Source organism: Pseudonaja textilis, chromosome 1 (assembly GCF_049901715.1).
Source record: "Pseudonaja textilis isolate UNSWEBS1 chromosome 1, rPseTex1.2, whole genome shotgun sequence".
Lineage (NCBI taxonomy): Eukaryota > Metazoa > Chordata > Lepidosauria > Squamata > Elapidae > Pseudonaja > Pseudonaja textilis.
The window spans coordinates 200167731-200183074 of NC_141990.1; the positions used below are offsets into that span (position 1 = coordinate 200167731).

At 37.8% G+C, this 15344-nt stretch overlaps 1 protein-coding gene across 2 annotated transcripts in view; it reads right to left on the reverse strand.

The window, feature by feature from the left end:
• The window catches only part of ACVR2A (activin A receptor type 2A), a 65665-nt gene that overhangs the window by 18884 nt on the left and 31437 nt on the right, over nt 1-15344 (reverse strand). For both annotated transcript variants that reach the window (XM_026697242.2, XM_087920282.1), the window contains exons 2-4: nt 6755-6962; nt 5658-5767; nt 3287-3441 (exon numbers count right to left, since the gene is read on the reverse strand). In XM_026697242.2, the coding sequence (XP_026553027.1) occupies nt 3287-3441; nt 5658-5767; nt 6755-6962 (473 nt within the window). The remainder of the gene's footprint in view (nt 1-3286; nt 3442-5657; nt 5768-6754; nt 6963-15344) is intronic.

Genomic DNA, 15344 nt, shown 5'->3' on the forward strand with positions numbered 1-15344 from the left:
TATATGGCATTCAAAATATAGGTGTAAAATTAAATAGAATCGGAGTAACTGTACCAACTGCTCCAAATACAAAAGGATGATAAAGAAATACTGAATTCATCTAATCTGGCAATAAAAAATTGTTAAGCACTGCAATAATTACACGTCTAATTTGGAAGATACTGCTTTTCAATGAATATCTTGCAAACTTCAGTGTGATGGTACCATTTTCTGAGGAGCTAACCAGATACTGTTATGCAATCAACTGGTTTTAAAGTCTATATATACTTTCTAAATATTAATAATATATTAATCAATACTTATTGTTTGTGAAGGACAATGATCACAACCAAATTAGTTCAAATAAACCAAATAAGTATGCTGAATCAAGGTTGACAATACATTTGTAATAAAACTACATAATCTATTGTAAAATAATTATTAAAAACAGTTCTACCTAGGGGTGGGATTCAACTGATGTTACTACCGGTTTGGTAACTACTGCAAATAGAACATATAGAATAAAAGTATTGAATTTATTGTTTTGGTAGACAAAGACATGGGTGGATCAGAATATGAAGCACATCTAAGGTGTCCTTCCTTTTTCATATAGCAGATGAGTTGCTTGGTACACAGTATTATTCTCCTTGATCTAAGCAATGCAACTCACAACTTCCCTGCTACAGAAATAATAGGAAGGGTGTTCTTTCCAAATCATTGCAACAAGAAATACCTTGTGAGATGAAGATGGCCAAATACTTCTTGTCTAAGACTAAATGAACCAAGTTAATTTTACTATTACCATTTTAATAATAATCATGAATCATTTAATTTGTTTCCAGAAATACAAACTAGGAAACAAGCTCAATCACATTTAAAAGAACACTAATAGCACTCTCAGAAATAAACTCTGGTTGCTGGCCCATTTGGGTTTTCAACTTTTTTATTCATTGACTAGTAATTGACTAGTACATGGCACAGAAGGTGGCAATGGCTCCTATGCTTGAACTCATTCCTCTTCTATCAGGTACAAGAAATGCCTAGTATTCTACAGTTGTTTTAATGAAAAGTTGAAGTAAACTTTAACTGACAAGTTTTATTTTTCAAATTACATCCTGAGAAACTATTTGATTATAGTAGTAAAAAATAGTAACTGATAAGCTAATTTTCATTTACTTCATAAAAGAAAAAGGAGCCAGGAAAATGATGAAACCTTCTTACAACTTTTGTGCACGTAAGGAACCAATTTAAAGTAGAGCTGCTCACTAAAACATTTGCATGAAAATTATAGAAACAATTTCTCCATTATTTTTTTGAATAGGTATAGCCTTGGGTCATACTGTAGTCTCTGTATGGCTCAGATTCGTTCATTTTGCAGCATTTAGTACTGACAGCTATTTAATTACTTCCATGGATGTAAAGATATCTTCAAAGGTTCTGCATTATTCCACAACAAGGTAGATGTTACTTTATGGCTATAGATAGTATTATTTTGGTAGAAAGCTGAAGTGGTTGGCCTATCCTATCTCCCTTTCATTTTTACAAAATGTTTTAATATTGCATATACTGATTTTCCAAGGTAGGTGGAAGGATCTGGCTAATCTTTAAAAGCTCAGGAAGTTCAGACCTGGTTAATACTTGGGAAATCAGAAGGAAATCTCAGGGCTGACATAAAAAGGGGAAATTGTGTGTGTGTGGCGGGAGGGTTGGGGAACCAGAATAAGCCAATGGCAAAGCATTTCTATATTGTTGCCAAGAATATCATGTAAGTATGTCCATGAAGTCAACTGCTATCAAACTACACTCACGAGACTTGACTTCATTAGACTGATATGTCAGTTTTACTTTGCTCTTCCTTTTTAAAATTTTATTGATTTTTTACTACAAATTATTTTGGATATTCTTTCTTATATAGATTATATAAACCTATGTTTATAAACAGTTCAAATTATTTAAAATAAATCAACTTTTTCAACTTCATAAAAATGAGCCTTTTAAGGGACTTTTTTCAGCTACAGGTTGCTTACAGCATGCAGAAATGTCCTTGTAATCAAACTTATGTATCACTGATTGTATCTACTGCAAATATGTTGATAATCTGATTTATACTCTACATTCATAGGTTTATATTAGGTTCCATGTCTAGTCAGATCGTTTTTCTGTTCAAATTCTTTTATATTGTACTCCTAATCCACTGCGTTTTATAAATACTCTATGTTTAATGGTACTGATAAAAATGGTAATGCCAAAATTACAATTATAGAATATGCACAGAAGAATTTATGAAAATGATCACATGTGTTGTAATGATCATAAGACTGGTCGTAGCACTTTTCACACTTTTCGTTATATTGAAACCTCTCTGCAGCTGCTGCTGCACACAAATACCCCTCTGTAAGGTCAAGGGGATCCTTAAGTAGTGTGGACTTATATTTTGCATCACATTTTGTATGAGAATGTTTATGAAGTGTGCACATACACTTCTGTATAAATTATGGATATTCGTAAGATTCATTTTAAGAATAATTTTGAAATAGAGCCAAGTTCAACAAGGACAGTCTTTCCTAGATTTTCTAAACAATAGGATCTAGTGCAGAAAGCCAACAAATTACAATGGAACCTGGCAATATTATTCGAATGCCAATTATCTCCTGCAAACAGTCATTCATAGTGCAAATATCCACCCCAAAACTGCTGTCAAACATACAGCTCTACCTGCAAAACAGTTCCTTCCAATAGCAAGGTACTGACTTACATAAACACCAATGCATGGGCAGCAACAAGCATGAAGACTTTTTATCTCCTGACATATTTTGAATGGTGATAGGGCTGAATTGCTTTGATTAGTTAGATACCTGAACAAAATTAGAATACAACTGAATATTCAAAAAATATTATTTTAAAATAATTTTTCCAAATAATAAGAAAAACAAGTTTTCCTACATTTAATATGTATACTTTACATCCTGTTAACATAGATGAGTAATTTTAAAACATATCACATACAAATCATAAAGTTCAAAATATTTACTTTAAGCTGTGCCTTTTGCAAAATGTTTGATGTAGGATGCTGACAATCTTTTTATGAATTGTGGAAGAGAGAAACAAAACTAATTTCAACTAATTTCTTCCTCTAGCTACAGACTCTCAGATCATATGCCAACACCTTTCCAAAAATCTTTTTAAAAAGTCAAATAGCAACTGTCAAAGGTAACAAGTCTATATTGACTTGAGAAAACTAACAAAAAGATGGGATATAGATCTGACAAAGAAACAAAAGTACTTCCATTCAAAATAATGCACTTACTTGGGTTGGTACAAGTACTGGAGGATATGCTAATTTGTGGTGTCTGTACATCCAGAATGAAAAGAGTACAATCACTGCTATTCCCATTATAGGTCCAAGAGAGTAAAGCAAGGTACTAAACAGAGGTGGTTTAGTTGGCATAGGATTGGAAGTAGCTGCAGGGGGAAGAAGTTTTCTTATAATTCAATTTTAACACAGAAAATATAAGCAATTCTTAAACATTGAGGACATTTAAGCTATCTATACATTAAACTTATCTATGACACAGCTGAAGCTTAAATGTTTAAATTTTAGGTTTGCATTTAAGATCATAGTATTTTGCCTATTCTTGAAGGAGATTAACAGACTGAGCTGGAAGGCATGGTTAAATGTATCATCAGTTTGGAATCATTGCGCAGCCACAAGAAACCCAAATCCAGCTCTGCAGAATTCCACTGATCCTTATCTAGAACCAATTTCGCTTTGACCATAAGTTGACCAGATTCTTGTGTATAGTAGCAATATTATCAGTGTTTTGAAGTGGTGAATGTTTTCAATTCTTTGCACCTGACAATTGTAGTCATTGTAATTTAGTAATAATCTTTATTGGATGCAACCATCAGGCAGGGGTTCCCAATCCCCGAGCCACAGCCTATTTGGAATTGGGCCTCACAAGTGACTGGCTGGAGCACGCAGGCAGTTCAACTTGTGTGAGTGAAGGGCTGGCCTGCCAATTGTGCAAAGGCTGCATGCGTGCTGGCCTGCCACTTGTACGGCCCAGTTCCCTCTTCCTCTCCCTGTTGGCCACCAAGCCACAAAGGTTGGGGACTGCCAATATAGATGATTGTTGGGATAAAAGGGAGATACATAAGGTCAAAATTCAGCAGTAATTTTTCCAATCTAATCCAACTTCAGATGGTCCTTGTTTTACAACCATTCATTTAATGACACTTCTGTGATAGCATGTGCACTGGAGAAACAACAGAGGAGAATCTTGCTAGACCAGAGATTTCCCAACAGTACATTCAGGAGGGAAGCCCAAATTAAGAGACTGCAAATTCCCAAAATAGATGGTGGGGAGGGGGGAATAACTTTTAAAATAGCCACACCTTAGAACAGTGATGGTGAACCTTTTTGTTGTCGTGTGTCAAAAGTGCGTGCAAGTGCGGGCGTGCTGGCATCCACAATGCAATGTGCTCTGCCCCACTGCACATGCGCACACAACACCCCTGCCCTATCCCCTTACTTGCACTGCACATCCGTGCGCCTCCCAGCTTATATTTGGCCCGTTTGAGGCTGTTTTCGCTCTCCCAGAGGCTCAAGGGAAGCCTCTGCAGCCTCAGGGGGACCGAAAAACGGGCCTTCCAGAAATAACGGAAGTGCCCATTTTCAGCCTCTGGAAGGACTCTGGAGCCTGGGACAGGCCATTTTTGCCCTCCCAGAGGCTCGAAGGAAGCCTTGGGAGGCTGAAAATGGGCCTGTTTCAGCACTTCCAGTATTTCTGGAAGGCATGTTTTTTGGCCTCCTGAGGCTGCAGAGGCTTCCCTCGAGCCTCCAGAAAGGCAAAAACAGCCTCAAACAGGCCGAAAATCAGCTGGGAGGCGCATGCACGCGCAGTGCAGGTAAGTTTGGCTGGGACTCGCATGCCCGCACAAATGGCTTTGTGTGCCATAGGTCTTCCATCACGGCCTTAGAACCTCTCCAGATATAGCTATTAGAGAAGTGAGTTATTGCTGTAGTTTATGTCCATTAGGTAAAAGCAAATAAAAGATTGGATTTGATTGGATTTCACTGTGCGGTCTTTGGGCTTGGGCTTGACAGATTTAAAATTATGATAAGCTCAGAAAAAAATTACTTATCACCCATCCTTAAAGGCCATCACAAAACCCCTGTAGTCACATGATCACCATTTGGGTGCTTGGCAACCAGCCCAAATTTATGATGGTTGCAGCATCTTGCAGTCATATGATCATGAACTCTGGCTTCCAACAAACCAAGTCAACTGTGAAAGACAGATTCACTTAACAACTGTGATTTGCTTAACAAAAATGTGATTTGTTTAATGACAGTGGTGATTCCCTTAACAACTGTAAAAATAGTTGTGAAGTTGGGTCCAGTCATGTGATGCCTTGATTTATGATCAGACCGACCTTCAATGGAAATTTTTATACCAAGTGTGGTTGTAAGTCAAGAACTACCTGTATTGTTTAGTATTGTATCTAACCAAGGCTGCTGTATCCAGGTCCCTTCCTACGTTTCCTTATTTACAATTATTATCATCCAATAGGATAACAGAAAAATACATGTTGTCTATAAGCATATTTAATATAGGTTTTAAATTCTAAATAAATTTCTCTGTGGGACTCTTTTTAGGAAAAGTTATATCACATACGTTGTGTAACCTCCATCTCTGGAAAGTAGAAAAAATGTTCATTGCACATGTTGCCCTCACAGCAGCAGAAAAACACTTCAGGGCTATCTTTCTTTTCTATACAGTCAGTTCTGAAAGAGATGAAGATCAGTTAAATATTAAAATGGTACAATTATACTTTTGAAATCCAGCAAAAATTGCTAGGAGTAAATTAATACATAATTTAAAAGTCTGAATATCTGAGTAATTATAATTTTGTGCAAAAGTACATCAAACTTTCATTTGGCTTCCATAACGAAAGGGAACAATATAAAAGATACTACATAAAAAGCAGCACAAATCACATTGTATCAAAAGATGATACCAGTCTGATACCAGCAGACTGCCTATTGCTTCTTATAAAGTGGTTGCTAATCATGCTAATCTGAAGCATCTCTTAAAATAACAGTACAAATCTTCTACACATCTAACATGTGAGCTTGTTTTTCATTTTGAGAAAAGGCCTGCAGGAAATAAATAGAAAAAAATACAGAAATGACTGGCACTTCAGCTCACTCTCAATTTAAATTATGACTCCCTGTAGCATTTCAGCCTACATTTAATACTGCACTGCATTAGCTGCAACCAATGCAGTTCATGCAATTATGCAGGACTGTCTCACCAGTCAGATATGTGGATCTGAAGAACTTTCTCCACACCAGATTAGCTCAGCACTAGTCTGTTCCAATTTGATTACCAAATCAAAAGCAGATTTGGAAAAATGGATCATTTACATCCTATTTTTACTTATGGAAAAAAACAAACACATCCAATGTGGTTTTGGCTATTATTTATCAACAAAGTCTCACAAAACGTACATAAAACTAGCTAACTTTTACACAGAAGAATGAACAAACAAATCTGTAAATAAAATAGAAATACCTAAAAAGTAATGTGGCAATACCCCCAAACAATGAAAGATCATTCTATCACTTACCTTAAGGAATTTATTTGGTATTTTACTCTGTATAAATTTTGTGTAATAGTCTATGCTTATACACATCATCAAATTCTATACTTTTGAACAAGATTAAACTTTACAAAACAGAAAATGTATGAAAATAGTCACGTTTGCTTGCCTGTCATAACAATTAATATCATCCAACCAGCAACCCTTTTTCACGATTTCAATAGATCCAGAGATATTCTTCCATGTTGCAAAGCAGTGTCTTCTTTTATCTTTGTCACCATAGCACAGTTCAATGCCACTACGATTTGTCTTATCGTTTTCCCAATTAGCATTGTAGAAGATGCATTCCTGTGTTTCTGATCTGCCTAGTATGGCACCTGCAAGGAATTGGTTTTTAAGAATTAAATTCTGGATAATCTTGGAAAAATAATTAAATATTAAGAACAAAGCTGTATTTAAAATGTCTTGCAGATTTTTACTACATAAATATTATGTCTGCATTTCAGTCTGGCATACATTTCTTTTTTTTATGGCAATAGTTGCTTTTATTTACTATTTTTAATTTAATAATGCAATTTTTTTGGATATCAAAACTCATTGTTTTCTGATATTCACAGCAAAGCTATCTGTAATATTTTTTATCTTAAGAAACAAGTAAAGTACAATTCTATCTATTCTATCTCTATAATCACAGTATGCCTGCAGTAATTCTATATGGTTATGAAATACAGTATGCTAATGACATTCTATGTTAGAAGTATGAAGTCTAGTCAAACATGTTTTAATGACTTTCAAATGAAAATATGAATTCAGATAACTTGACAGTCTGTATAAGACATTGTCTCTACACATGAAAAGGTTGTAAGAGTTGGCTGTTTTTCTCTCCTGCCTGAGTGAACTGAAAGAAAATTGATGGCTAGAAATTTAAATGGAGTATCTGAAACATGTTTTGATTCTAACATAGCCATAGGCAAATATGCTTTAATGAAAAATGTAAGGACAGAAGATAGAAACATAAAAAAATTTAATACATTATTGGACATAATGTCATAGTTTAGATTCAGTATTAAAGAGCTGCCAACTATTTTAAGCTTATGCCTACATTTCTAGATGTTTATTGATTTTATGCTAGAATTTCAGAGTACGAGAAATATAGTGTGCATTTTGTTTTCTGTTTTACATTGGCACGAGGAATTATTAGAATTCCTCAGTATCTTACAGGAAAACTAGGAGATGATATTTCTGTATAAAATCATATTTTTCCACCAACATCCTTTATAGTAAAGAGATTTCACTAGATTGGCAAATGACAAGTAATTCTGCTAGAGAAAGGAAGAGAAGGAATAGACAAGAGGAAGAAGCAAAACCAAGATACAAATTAAGCAGGCACAAGTGATTTATTTTCTATTTAATAAAACTCACAAAATGCAGATCTGCTGCAAATAGGAATAATGCAATTTTATCGGTAAAATCTAATTAAGTGATAGTACAAGAGCAAAGGTTCTAATTTCAAATTCTAAATGTATTTTTTAAAAAATTATTACAATCCTTATATTTGAAGACTCAAATGCTTTAATTTTTCTGCAATTAAGGAAAAGTACTTTATAAATTGAATTTCTGAAAACTTACACTGATTTCAGTGGAACTTAGTCATATCAAGAGTCATTTCCATATTTTGGGTTGGTATGGACTTTTAAACAGCTGGCACTGTGTCTCCAGAATTTTTTAAAAAATTTTAATATGAACCTTACCAAAGTAAACCAAAAGTGGAAAAATGGACTAACGTGGGCTGTGGATTTGTATTATTCATTGGACTTTGAGGTACTCAACTACATATGGCTTAACAATTTTTAAACAGATTTTCTTTAAAAAAGGAATATGACTACCCAGGCAAAAAAAATAAAAAAACCCAAATGGAAACATGTAAACACACATGTAAGTCCATGAAAATATACATGTCCTTCTCTCTTTTTCCAACAGGAAGAGCGAACGAAACATGGAAATGTAGTAATTAAACAATTACTAATTAAACAAGGAACAAAAGATAGGAATAAAAATTTATGCCAGTGACAAGATTTCTCAACAGTATTGGTCATTCATTATCTTGTAGTGATTGGCATATGTGGGACTGATTGGGGTAGATTGTAGGGATGATAACGAAATATAATTTCATCATATTTTATTTATCTATATATTAAATTATTGTATTTTATTCCATTTTCATTTTAAATCTGATTCCATTCCAATTTCATTTTAAATTGTATTTTATCAAATTCTATTTAAATTGTTTTTATCAAATTTTAGTAATAATTTGTGTCTGAAACTCTGCATTTGATATGGCCCAAGGGCTAATCAATAAAGTAAACAAACTAACTATCTTGTGTATCCAGAAACACTAGAAGCCAGTATAGTTCATGTTATTTTATTTCTACAGATAGTCCTGGACTTACAACAGTTCATTTAGTGAATGTTTGAAGTTACAATGGCACTGAAAAAAGTGACATGATCATTTTTCACAGTTACGACCTTTGCAGCATCCCTAGAGGTGTGTGATTAAAATCCAGAAGCCTAGCAACTGACTCGTATTTATGACAGTTGCAGTGTCCTGGGGTCATGTGATCATTTTTGCGACCTGACAAGCAAAACCAATAGGGAAACCAGATTTAACAACCGTGTTACTAACTTAACAACTGCGATTCACTTCACAACTCTGGCAAGAAAGGTTGCAAAGAAAGGGACAAAATTTACTTAACAAGTATCTCACTTAACAATAAAAATTTTGGGCTCAATTGTGATCCTAAGTTGAGGACTACCTGTATTCGTTGTATCTAATAGGAGCTGCCACACTCTGTTTAGGTGCAATTTCCAAGTCAGCTTTTGGGACACCTTCATTTAGCATACCTTATTAGCAATATATAAAGCAAGTTTCTACAACATGAACTACTGCAGCTAGATTTTAGTAATAACCACTCAGAAATTCAACTCCCTATTATGCATTAGGTCGCTCTTGACTTATGATCAAAATTGGGACAGGAAAATTCATTGTTAAGTGAGGTGAGTGTTCAGTGAGGCCTCTATGACTGCACCAAATTGTATCACCTTTTCTGCCACAATCTTTAAACAAATCACCATGGTCATTATGTGATCCCAATTTGTGACCTTCCCTGCTGGCTTCCCCTTATTGACTTTGTTGGAAGCTGGCTGGGAAGGTTTCCAAATTGTCATCACATGACAAGATGCTGCAGCGGTTCTAAATATGAGCTGTTGCTAAGTGCCCAAATCATGATCAGGTGACCATATGTGTGCTGGGACAGCCAGACCTTTGAGGTCCCATATCAATTTTTCAGTGCTAAGGAAATTTTGAACAAATGTTTATGAGTTGAGAACTATCTGTAGTGTTACTCAAGACTATTAAAAATTCCTGTATTTATGTATCTAAATCCCATCTTTTTTATTTTTGTATTTTATGAACACTATTATCTCACCTATTTCCCATGAATCTTGCCTCATGTTTACCTACTAACCAGAGGGAAGGGGGCAGTTGCTCTTTGCTTTGTCATTCCAAGGATGCAAATATAGATTAATGAAGAAAACATGGGATTTGTCATCATTTAAATAATATTTTAAAAATTGAAAAGTGTAGTTTAAGTTCACATTTATTCCAGATCCTTGAAGAATGACATATTATATTTCAAATAAATTACTGTTGGTATAACAGATGAGTAGTTTTACATTTCGTAACAAGGTTATAGCCTAATGCCCTCCCGCACTAGCAAAAAATCTGTCAATGTTATTTTTAAATGCTTTTTAAGCGCCTTAATTATTCATGATTTTCCTTCAGGTTTATATTTGATTGTTGTAGGCCATGTATAACTATACATATAAGTAAATTATATATGCAAATATTGATTTACTGCCCAAGTTTTTTACTTTCAAGTCTCAGTCTCTTCTAACTTCTGTTTGCTTCTTTTTCCCATAAAACCAGTTTTTTATATGCATTTCCCCAAATATTGGTTATCTGTTTCATGACCTTTTAAAACTGGTGTCCATTTCAAACAAAATGGATTTTATAAGTAGGCAAAACAATACAGCATGCTGAATTCTACTTCACAAAAATTTAAATCATTTTCATAGATCATTTTGTTTAGATCTCTTAGTTCTAACTGTGCAAATATTGTATGACCAGCATATAAAATTAAACAAAACTAAGTACATTTGAAAGGAAGTTGGGGATTTACAAAAAGAAAGTCCTGCTAAATTGGATAAAAGCTAAAATATTTGCTTGTTCAGCTATTCTAATATTTAAAAAGAGAAAATATGTAGTATTATTATATACTTTATTCTAATGATATATAAATTTGTCAATTGCTTTCTTTAACAAAATAATGAAAAACTGAGTTTAAAAAAAAAGATGCTTATCCATAATAGTAATATTTTGTCACTATTTTAGACCTTTAGAGATTCATCTATTTTCCTTCTCCCTAAACATTTATTCAGCAATTTAAAAGAGAAGATTGACAAATACTCAATGTTACAACTCTTCTTTATCAGAATGAAATATGAGCAATCTATCTCCAATATTCTTTCAAGTGTCATTATTCTGCCCCAGCAAGTTCTTAAAAACCTTAAAGGAAATTTTGAGTCTGTGCCAAGAATTGCATGAGGAAGAACTAGCATTTACAGATCATAGTTCTAATGGAAGATATAATTCCCTGCTCTGAAGGAAATCCAAAGTAAAAAGGATCCCTGACAAATAGCAACACAGTCTCTCCTGAAACACTTAGAATAATGGGGAGCCTACTAGCTCCCTGGTGACTGGTTTTATTTTAAAATTAAAATACACTTTAAAATGAAATTGAGATCCGATTAAAAGGAAATTTCAAAGCTGTACTAAAGGTTGTTATTCTAACAAAACAGGTGGATAAAAATGCCAAAACCAGGCCAAACATCTGGTTGACTGTGCAACTGACCATAATAATGCTTTCAAGTCAGCCTTGACTTCTGTCAGCTACCTGGACAAGTGATCTAAAACTGACATACTGCTCTTCTGCTCAGAGACTGAGTCAATCAATCTTTTGGTCATGCCTCCTTTGCCTTTGCAGGCCCAGTTTTGATGAAAATGTAGTGACTGACTTGACATATTTCCAATGCTGATCCTGGCTACTCCTGGACTTTGGACTAGATGGTCGCCAGGGTGGGGTCAGCACACCGAGAAGGACAAATGCTCTTTCTCCAGTGTGCTGAGTAGAGAATCCAAGAAATGGGACATTCCAAAGCCAGCTGTCCTAAGGGTGGATAGCAGTCTGATCCCGAGTCCCAAATCTATATGCACCTTCTCAAGCACTCGCCTGCTGAAGGCTGCTTCAGTTGAAGCGAAGGCATCCAGTTTGTAGTGTCTTATGAATGGGGATATTGAAGACCATGTTGCTGCCCTACAGATGTCCTTGATAGAGGCCTGTGTCGTTCATGTAGCCGTCGTGACTGCGCTTCTGGTGGAATAGGCTGTCACTCATCTAGGCAATGGAAGAGCTTGAAGCTTGTGAGCATTGGTGATGCATGCCCGTATCCACCGGCCTATGGTCGATGGTGTGACCTTGTTACCTAGTGTAGAGGGCTGGAAAGATACAAACAGGGATTCTGTCCTTCTAAGAGAGGTTGTTCTCTTGATGTAGGTGCAGAGGCCTTCCCAACGTCCTGTCATGCCCTTGTTAGAGTCGAACTCTCAGAGAAAGGAACAGCCGACAAGGAGTGGAGGTGTGGCTCTGGAGATTGTGGAGAAAACTGGGGAAGGGCAGAGACCGGCTGGGTTGTCAGAGGAAGAACCAGACCCATCCCGTTCATCCTAGGACACACAGGGAGGAACGGAGGAGACAACTTGGCTTACGAGAGAGGAAGCGGCCATGATTCCCCTCATTGGTTGCAGCTGGGGAGAATAGTATAGGAGGCAGTTAAAACACAGTGTTGCCAGAAACAAAGCCTGTGTTATTTTGGGCTTAAGTTATCTTGGCTGGCATCCTTCCAACAGATTGTACCTTGTTATCTCCTTGAAGTTGGTAATTACTTATCCTGGTCCGTTGTGGAATTTCCTTCATTGTAGTTTGTTTTGGGTTTTTTATTTCACCTCTATCTGCTCATTAAGTTCGCACTGTATTGCTTTCTTTTAAAGACTATTTTCGAATAAGTTTTATCTCCAACTGAGAATTATTGAACAATGGGTCCAAGTTGGGGGCATTAAAGGACATTTATTTACATTTTGGATTTTGTTATGTTTGTGTTACACTCCGGGTCATCACATGTCCAAGGTGTGCCAATTGTTCTCCAGGGCATGGGTTGGGCTTAGGCAGAAGTCTGGCAAGATTATTTCCTGTGCCCTGTGGAATGAGGAATTCACTTTGGGGAGGAAGGAGGGGTCCAACTGCAGAACCATCTTGTTTGGATGGAATATGCAAAGGTCCTCTCTTATGGAGGGGTCCACCAGTTCAGATATTTCTCTGGCATGAGGAAGGCCACCTTGAAAGTGAGGAAGCACAGGCTGCCTGATCATAACAGCTTGAACGGCGCTGAGATGAGAGGTGTTGATGTTGTTTCTCAGGTGTGCCCGAGACCACTGCCCTTATGCCATCTGGAACTGGAAGTGGGCACCCCAGCCGAAGAGGCTGGCGTCTGTAGTGATGGTCAGGCATCTGGGCTCCTTGAAAACACATGCCTTGGTTACGGCCTGCAACATCCACCACTGGAAGGACTGAAGTACACTTGGTGGGACCTGAACCCTGGAATTCAAGTTGCTTTTGCTGGACTGTTGGTTGGGCAGGAGGAACCACTGCAGAGTTCTGGCATGCAGGCATGTCCAAAGTACGATCGATACGCAGGACACAATTTTGCCTAGGAGTTTCAAGAAGAGGGCCAGGGACATTGTTCGGTCTGCTCAGATCCAACTTGCCAAGGTCCTTATACTGACCTGACACTCCTGGGATAGGGAGACTTTGAATGACCTGGTATCTATGACTGCACCCAGGTGTAGCAGTCGGTTGGAAGGAGTTAGATGCCTTTTGTCGAAACTGATGGAGAATCCATGATCCTGAAGTACCCGGATTGTGACTTGCAGATCCTCTGCTGCCCGAAGGTGGGAGGAGGACTAAATTAAAATGTCCTCCAGATAACACTGGGTGCAAATGGGGATGGCCCTGAGGTGCACCATCAATATTTTGGTGAAAGTCCTGGGCACTGAGGACAGGTTGAATGATAGGGTCCTGTACTGATGGTGATGGCCCGTCTAGCAGAACTGGAGGAACCGGCAGTGGGGCTGGACAGGTACATGGAAATATGCCTCCATCAGGTCTATGGATGTTAAGAAGTTGCCCTCTCGGATGCTCTCCAGGATGGACTGGAGGAATTGCATCTTGAATTTCCTGTGAATTAGATGTCTGTTCAATCTTTTCAGTCCCACCCCCCCTTTGATGCTGGAATGCCATATATTGGTCTCGATGAAGGGAAGTTTCCCATGCCACAGGAGCAGCCTGACGTCCCTGTTGTAGGCCTGCAATGATGCCCTGTGTTATGGCCTCTGATATCAGAATTTTCATATGGTCAGTAATTTCAGATCCCTGACTCTCCCGTGGATGAAGCCCCACTGCTGTGTGTGTAAAGGTGGCCTCTGGTGACACCTTCATCCACTTTGGTGGTGGCTCCCACTGTCTTTCTGCTGGCAACAGATTTGAGTGTGGATCAATAAAAACCTCACTGCCTTCTGATGAAAAGGATGGCTGAGAGGATTGCTCTCTGGCGCCATCTGGTGACCTGACCTGAGAGCACAATGGAATCTTTTGCTTTACATCAATTGGATGGCTTAACTGCTGGGCTGGTAAAGCGTGGGAAATTTCAACCATTTCTTCTCTAGGGGAGCTTCCCCCCTCCTTCACTCCCTCTCAGCCTTGGCAGTTCTTTTGTCAATGGCCTTTTGGCACCTCCCAGCATCCTTCTTGTTTTTGAAGCTCTTTTGAGAGGAAAGGGCTTTTGCCTTTAATCTGGCCGCTGCTCCTTTGGTGACTGACTTCAATCCTATGGAGCTTTTTGGATAACCCTGGGTCTGGACTGGTAGGCCTGGTCCTCCTTACTTATACATGGTATTCCATCAGATCCGCCATCTTAGTTTTCCAGGGAAGGCAGGCTTGTTCCTATCTGGAACTTTGCTACTGCAGCTTTTCTCATTAGCCACTTCGGAGTATGCCCAAGATTCAACTGGGCAGTGACTCCATCCCCCGCTGTTGTCTGTGGAGTTTGATTAGGGGCCTTGACTCTATCCTGAAGCTGGAACAAAGGCGGCTATGCCTGACGGGCCGGGGAAGCCAAATGTGATGAAGGCAGCTATGCCGGGCAGACCAGGGAGCCAACCGATGGTAGGAACAAGGTGGTTTTTCCAGGTGGGCCGGGGAACCAGCCGTGACAAGGGTGGCTATTTAGGGAGCCAGCCCAACCATTCGCTGTCTTGCGAAGGCTTATGCGGAGCCAAGGACCTTACTGTAATTTCCAGAATCCAAGGAATAACTCTGTCCTTCTGTTCCAAGAGCACTCTTCTACATGTCTCTTCTGAGCAAAGACTGAGTCAAAACTGCATGAACAGGCAAAGGAGGGGTGACCAAAAGATTGATTGACTCAGAGAATGAGCAGAAGATCCATTCCTTGGTTTCTCTACTCAGTACACTGTAGAATAACGTAGGTCTCCAAGCATCTGGTGAGTAGACCAAAGATGTTCTTATGAG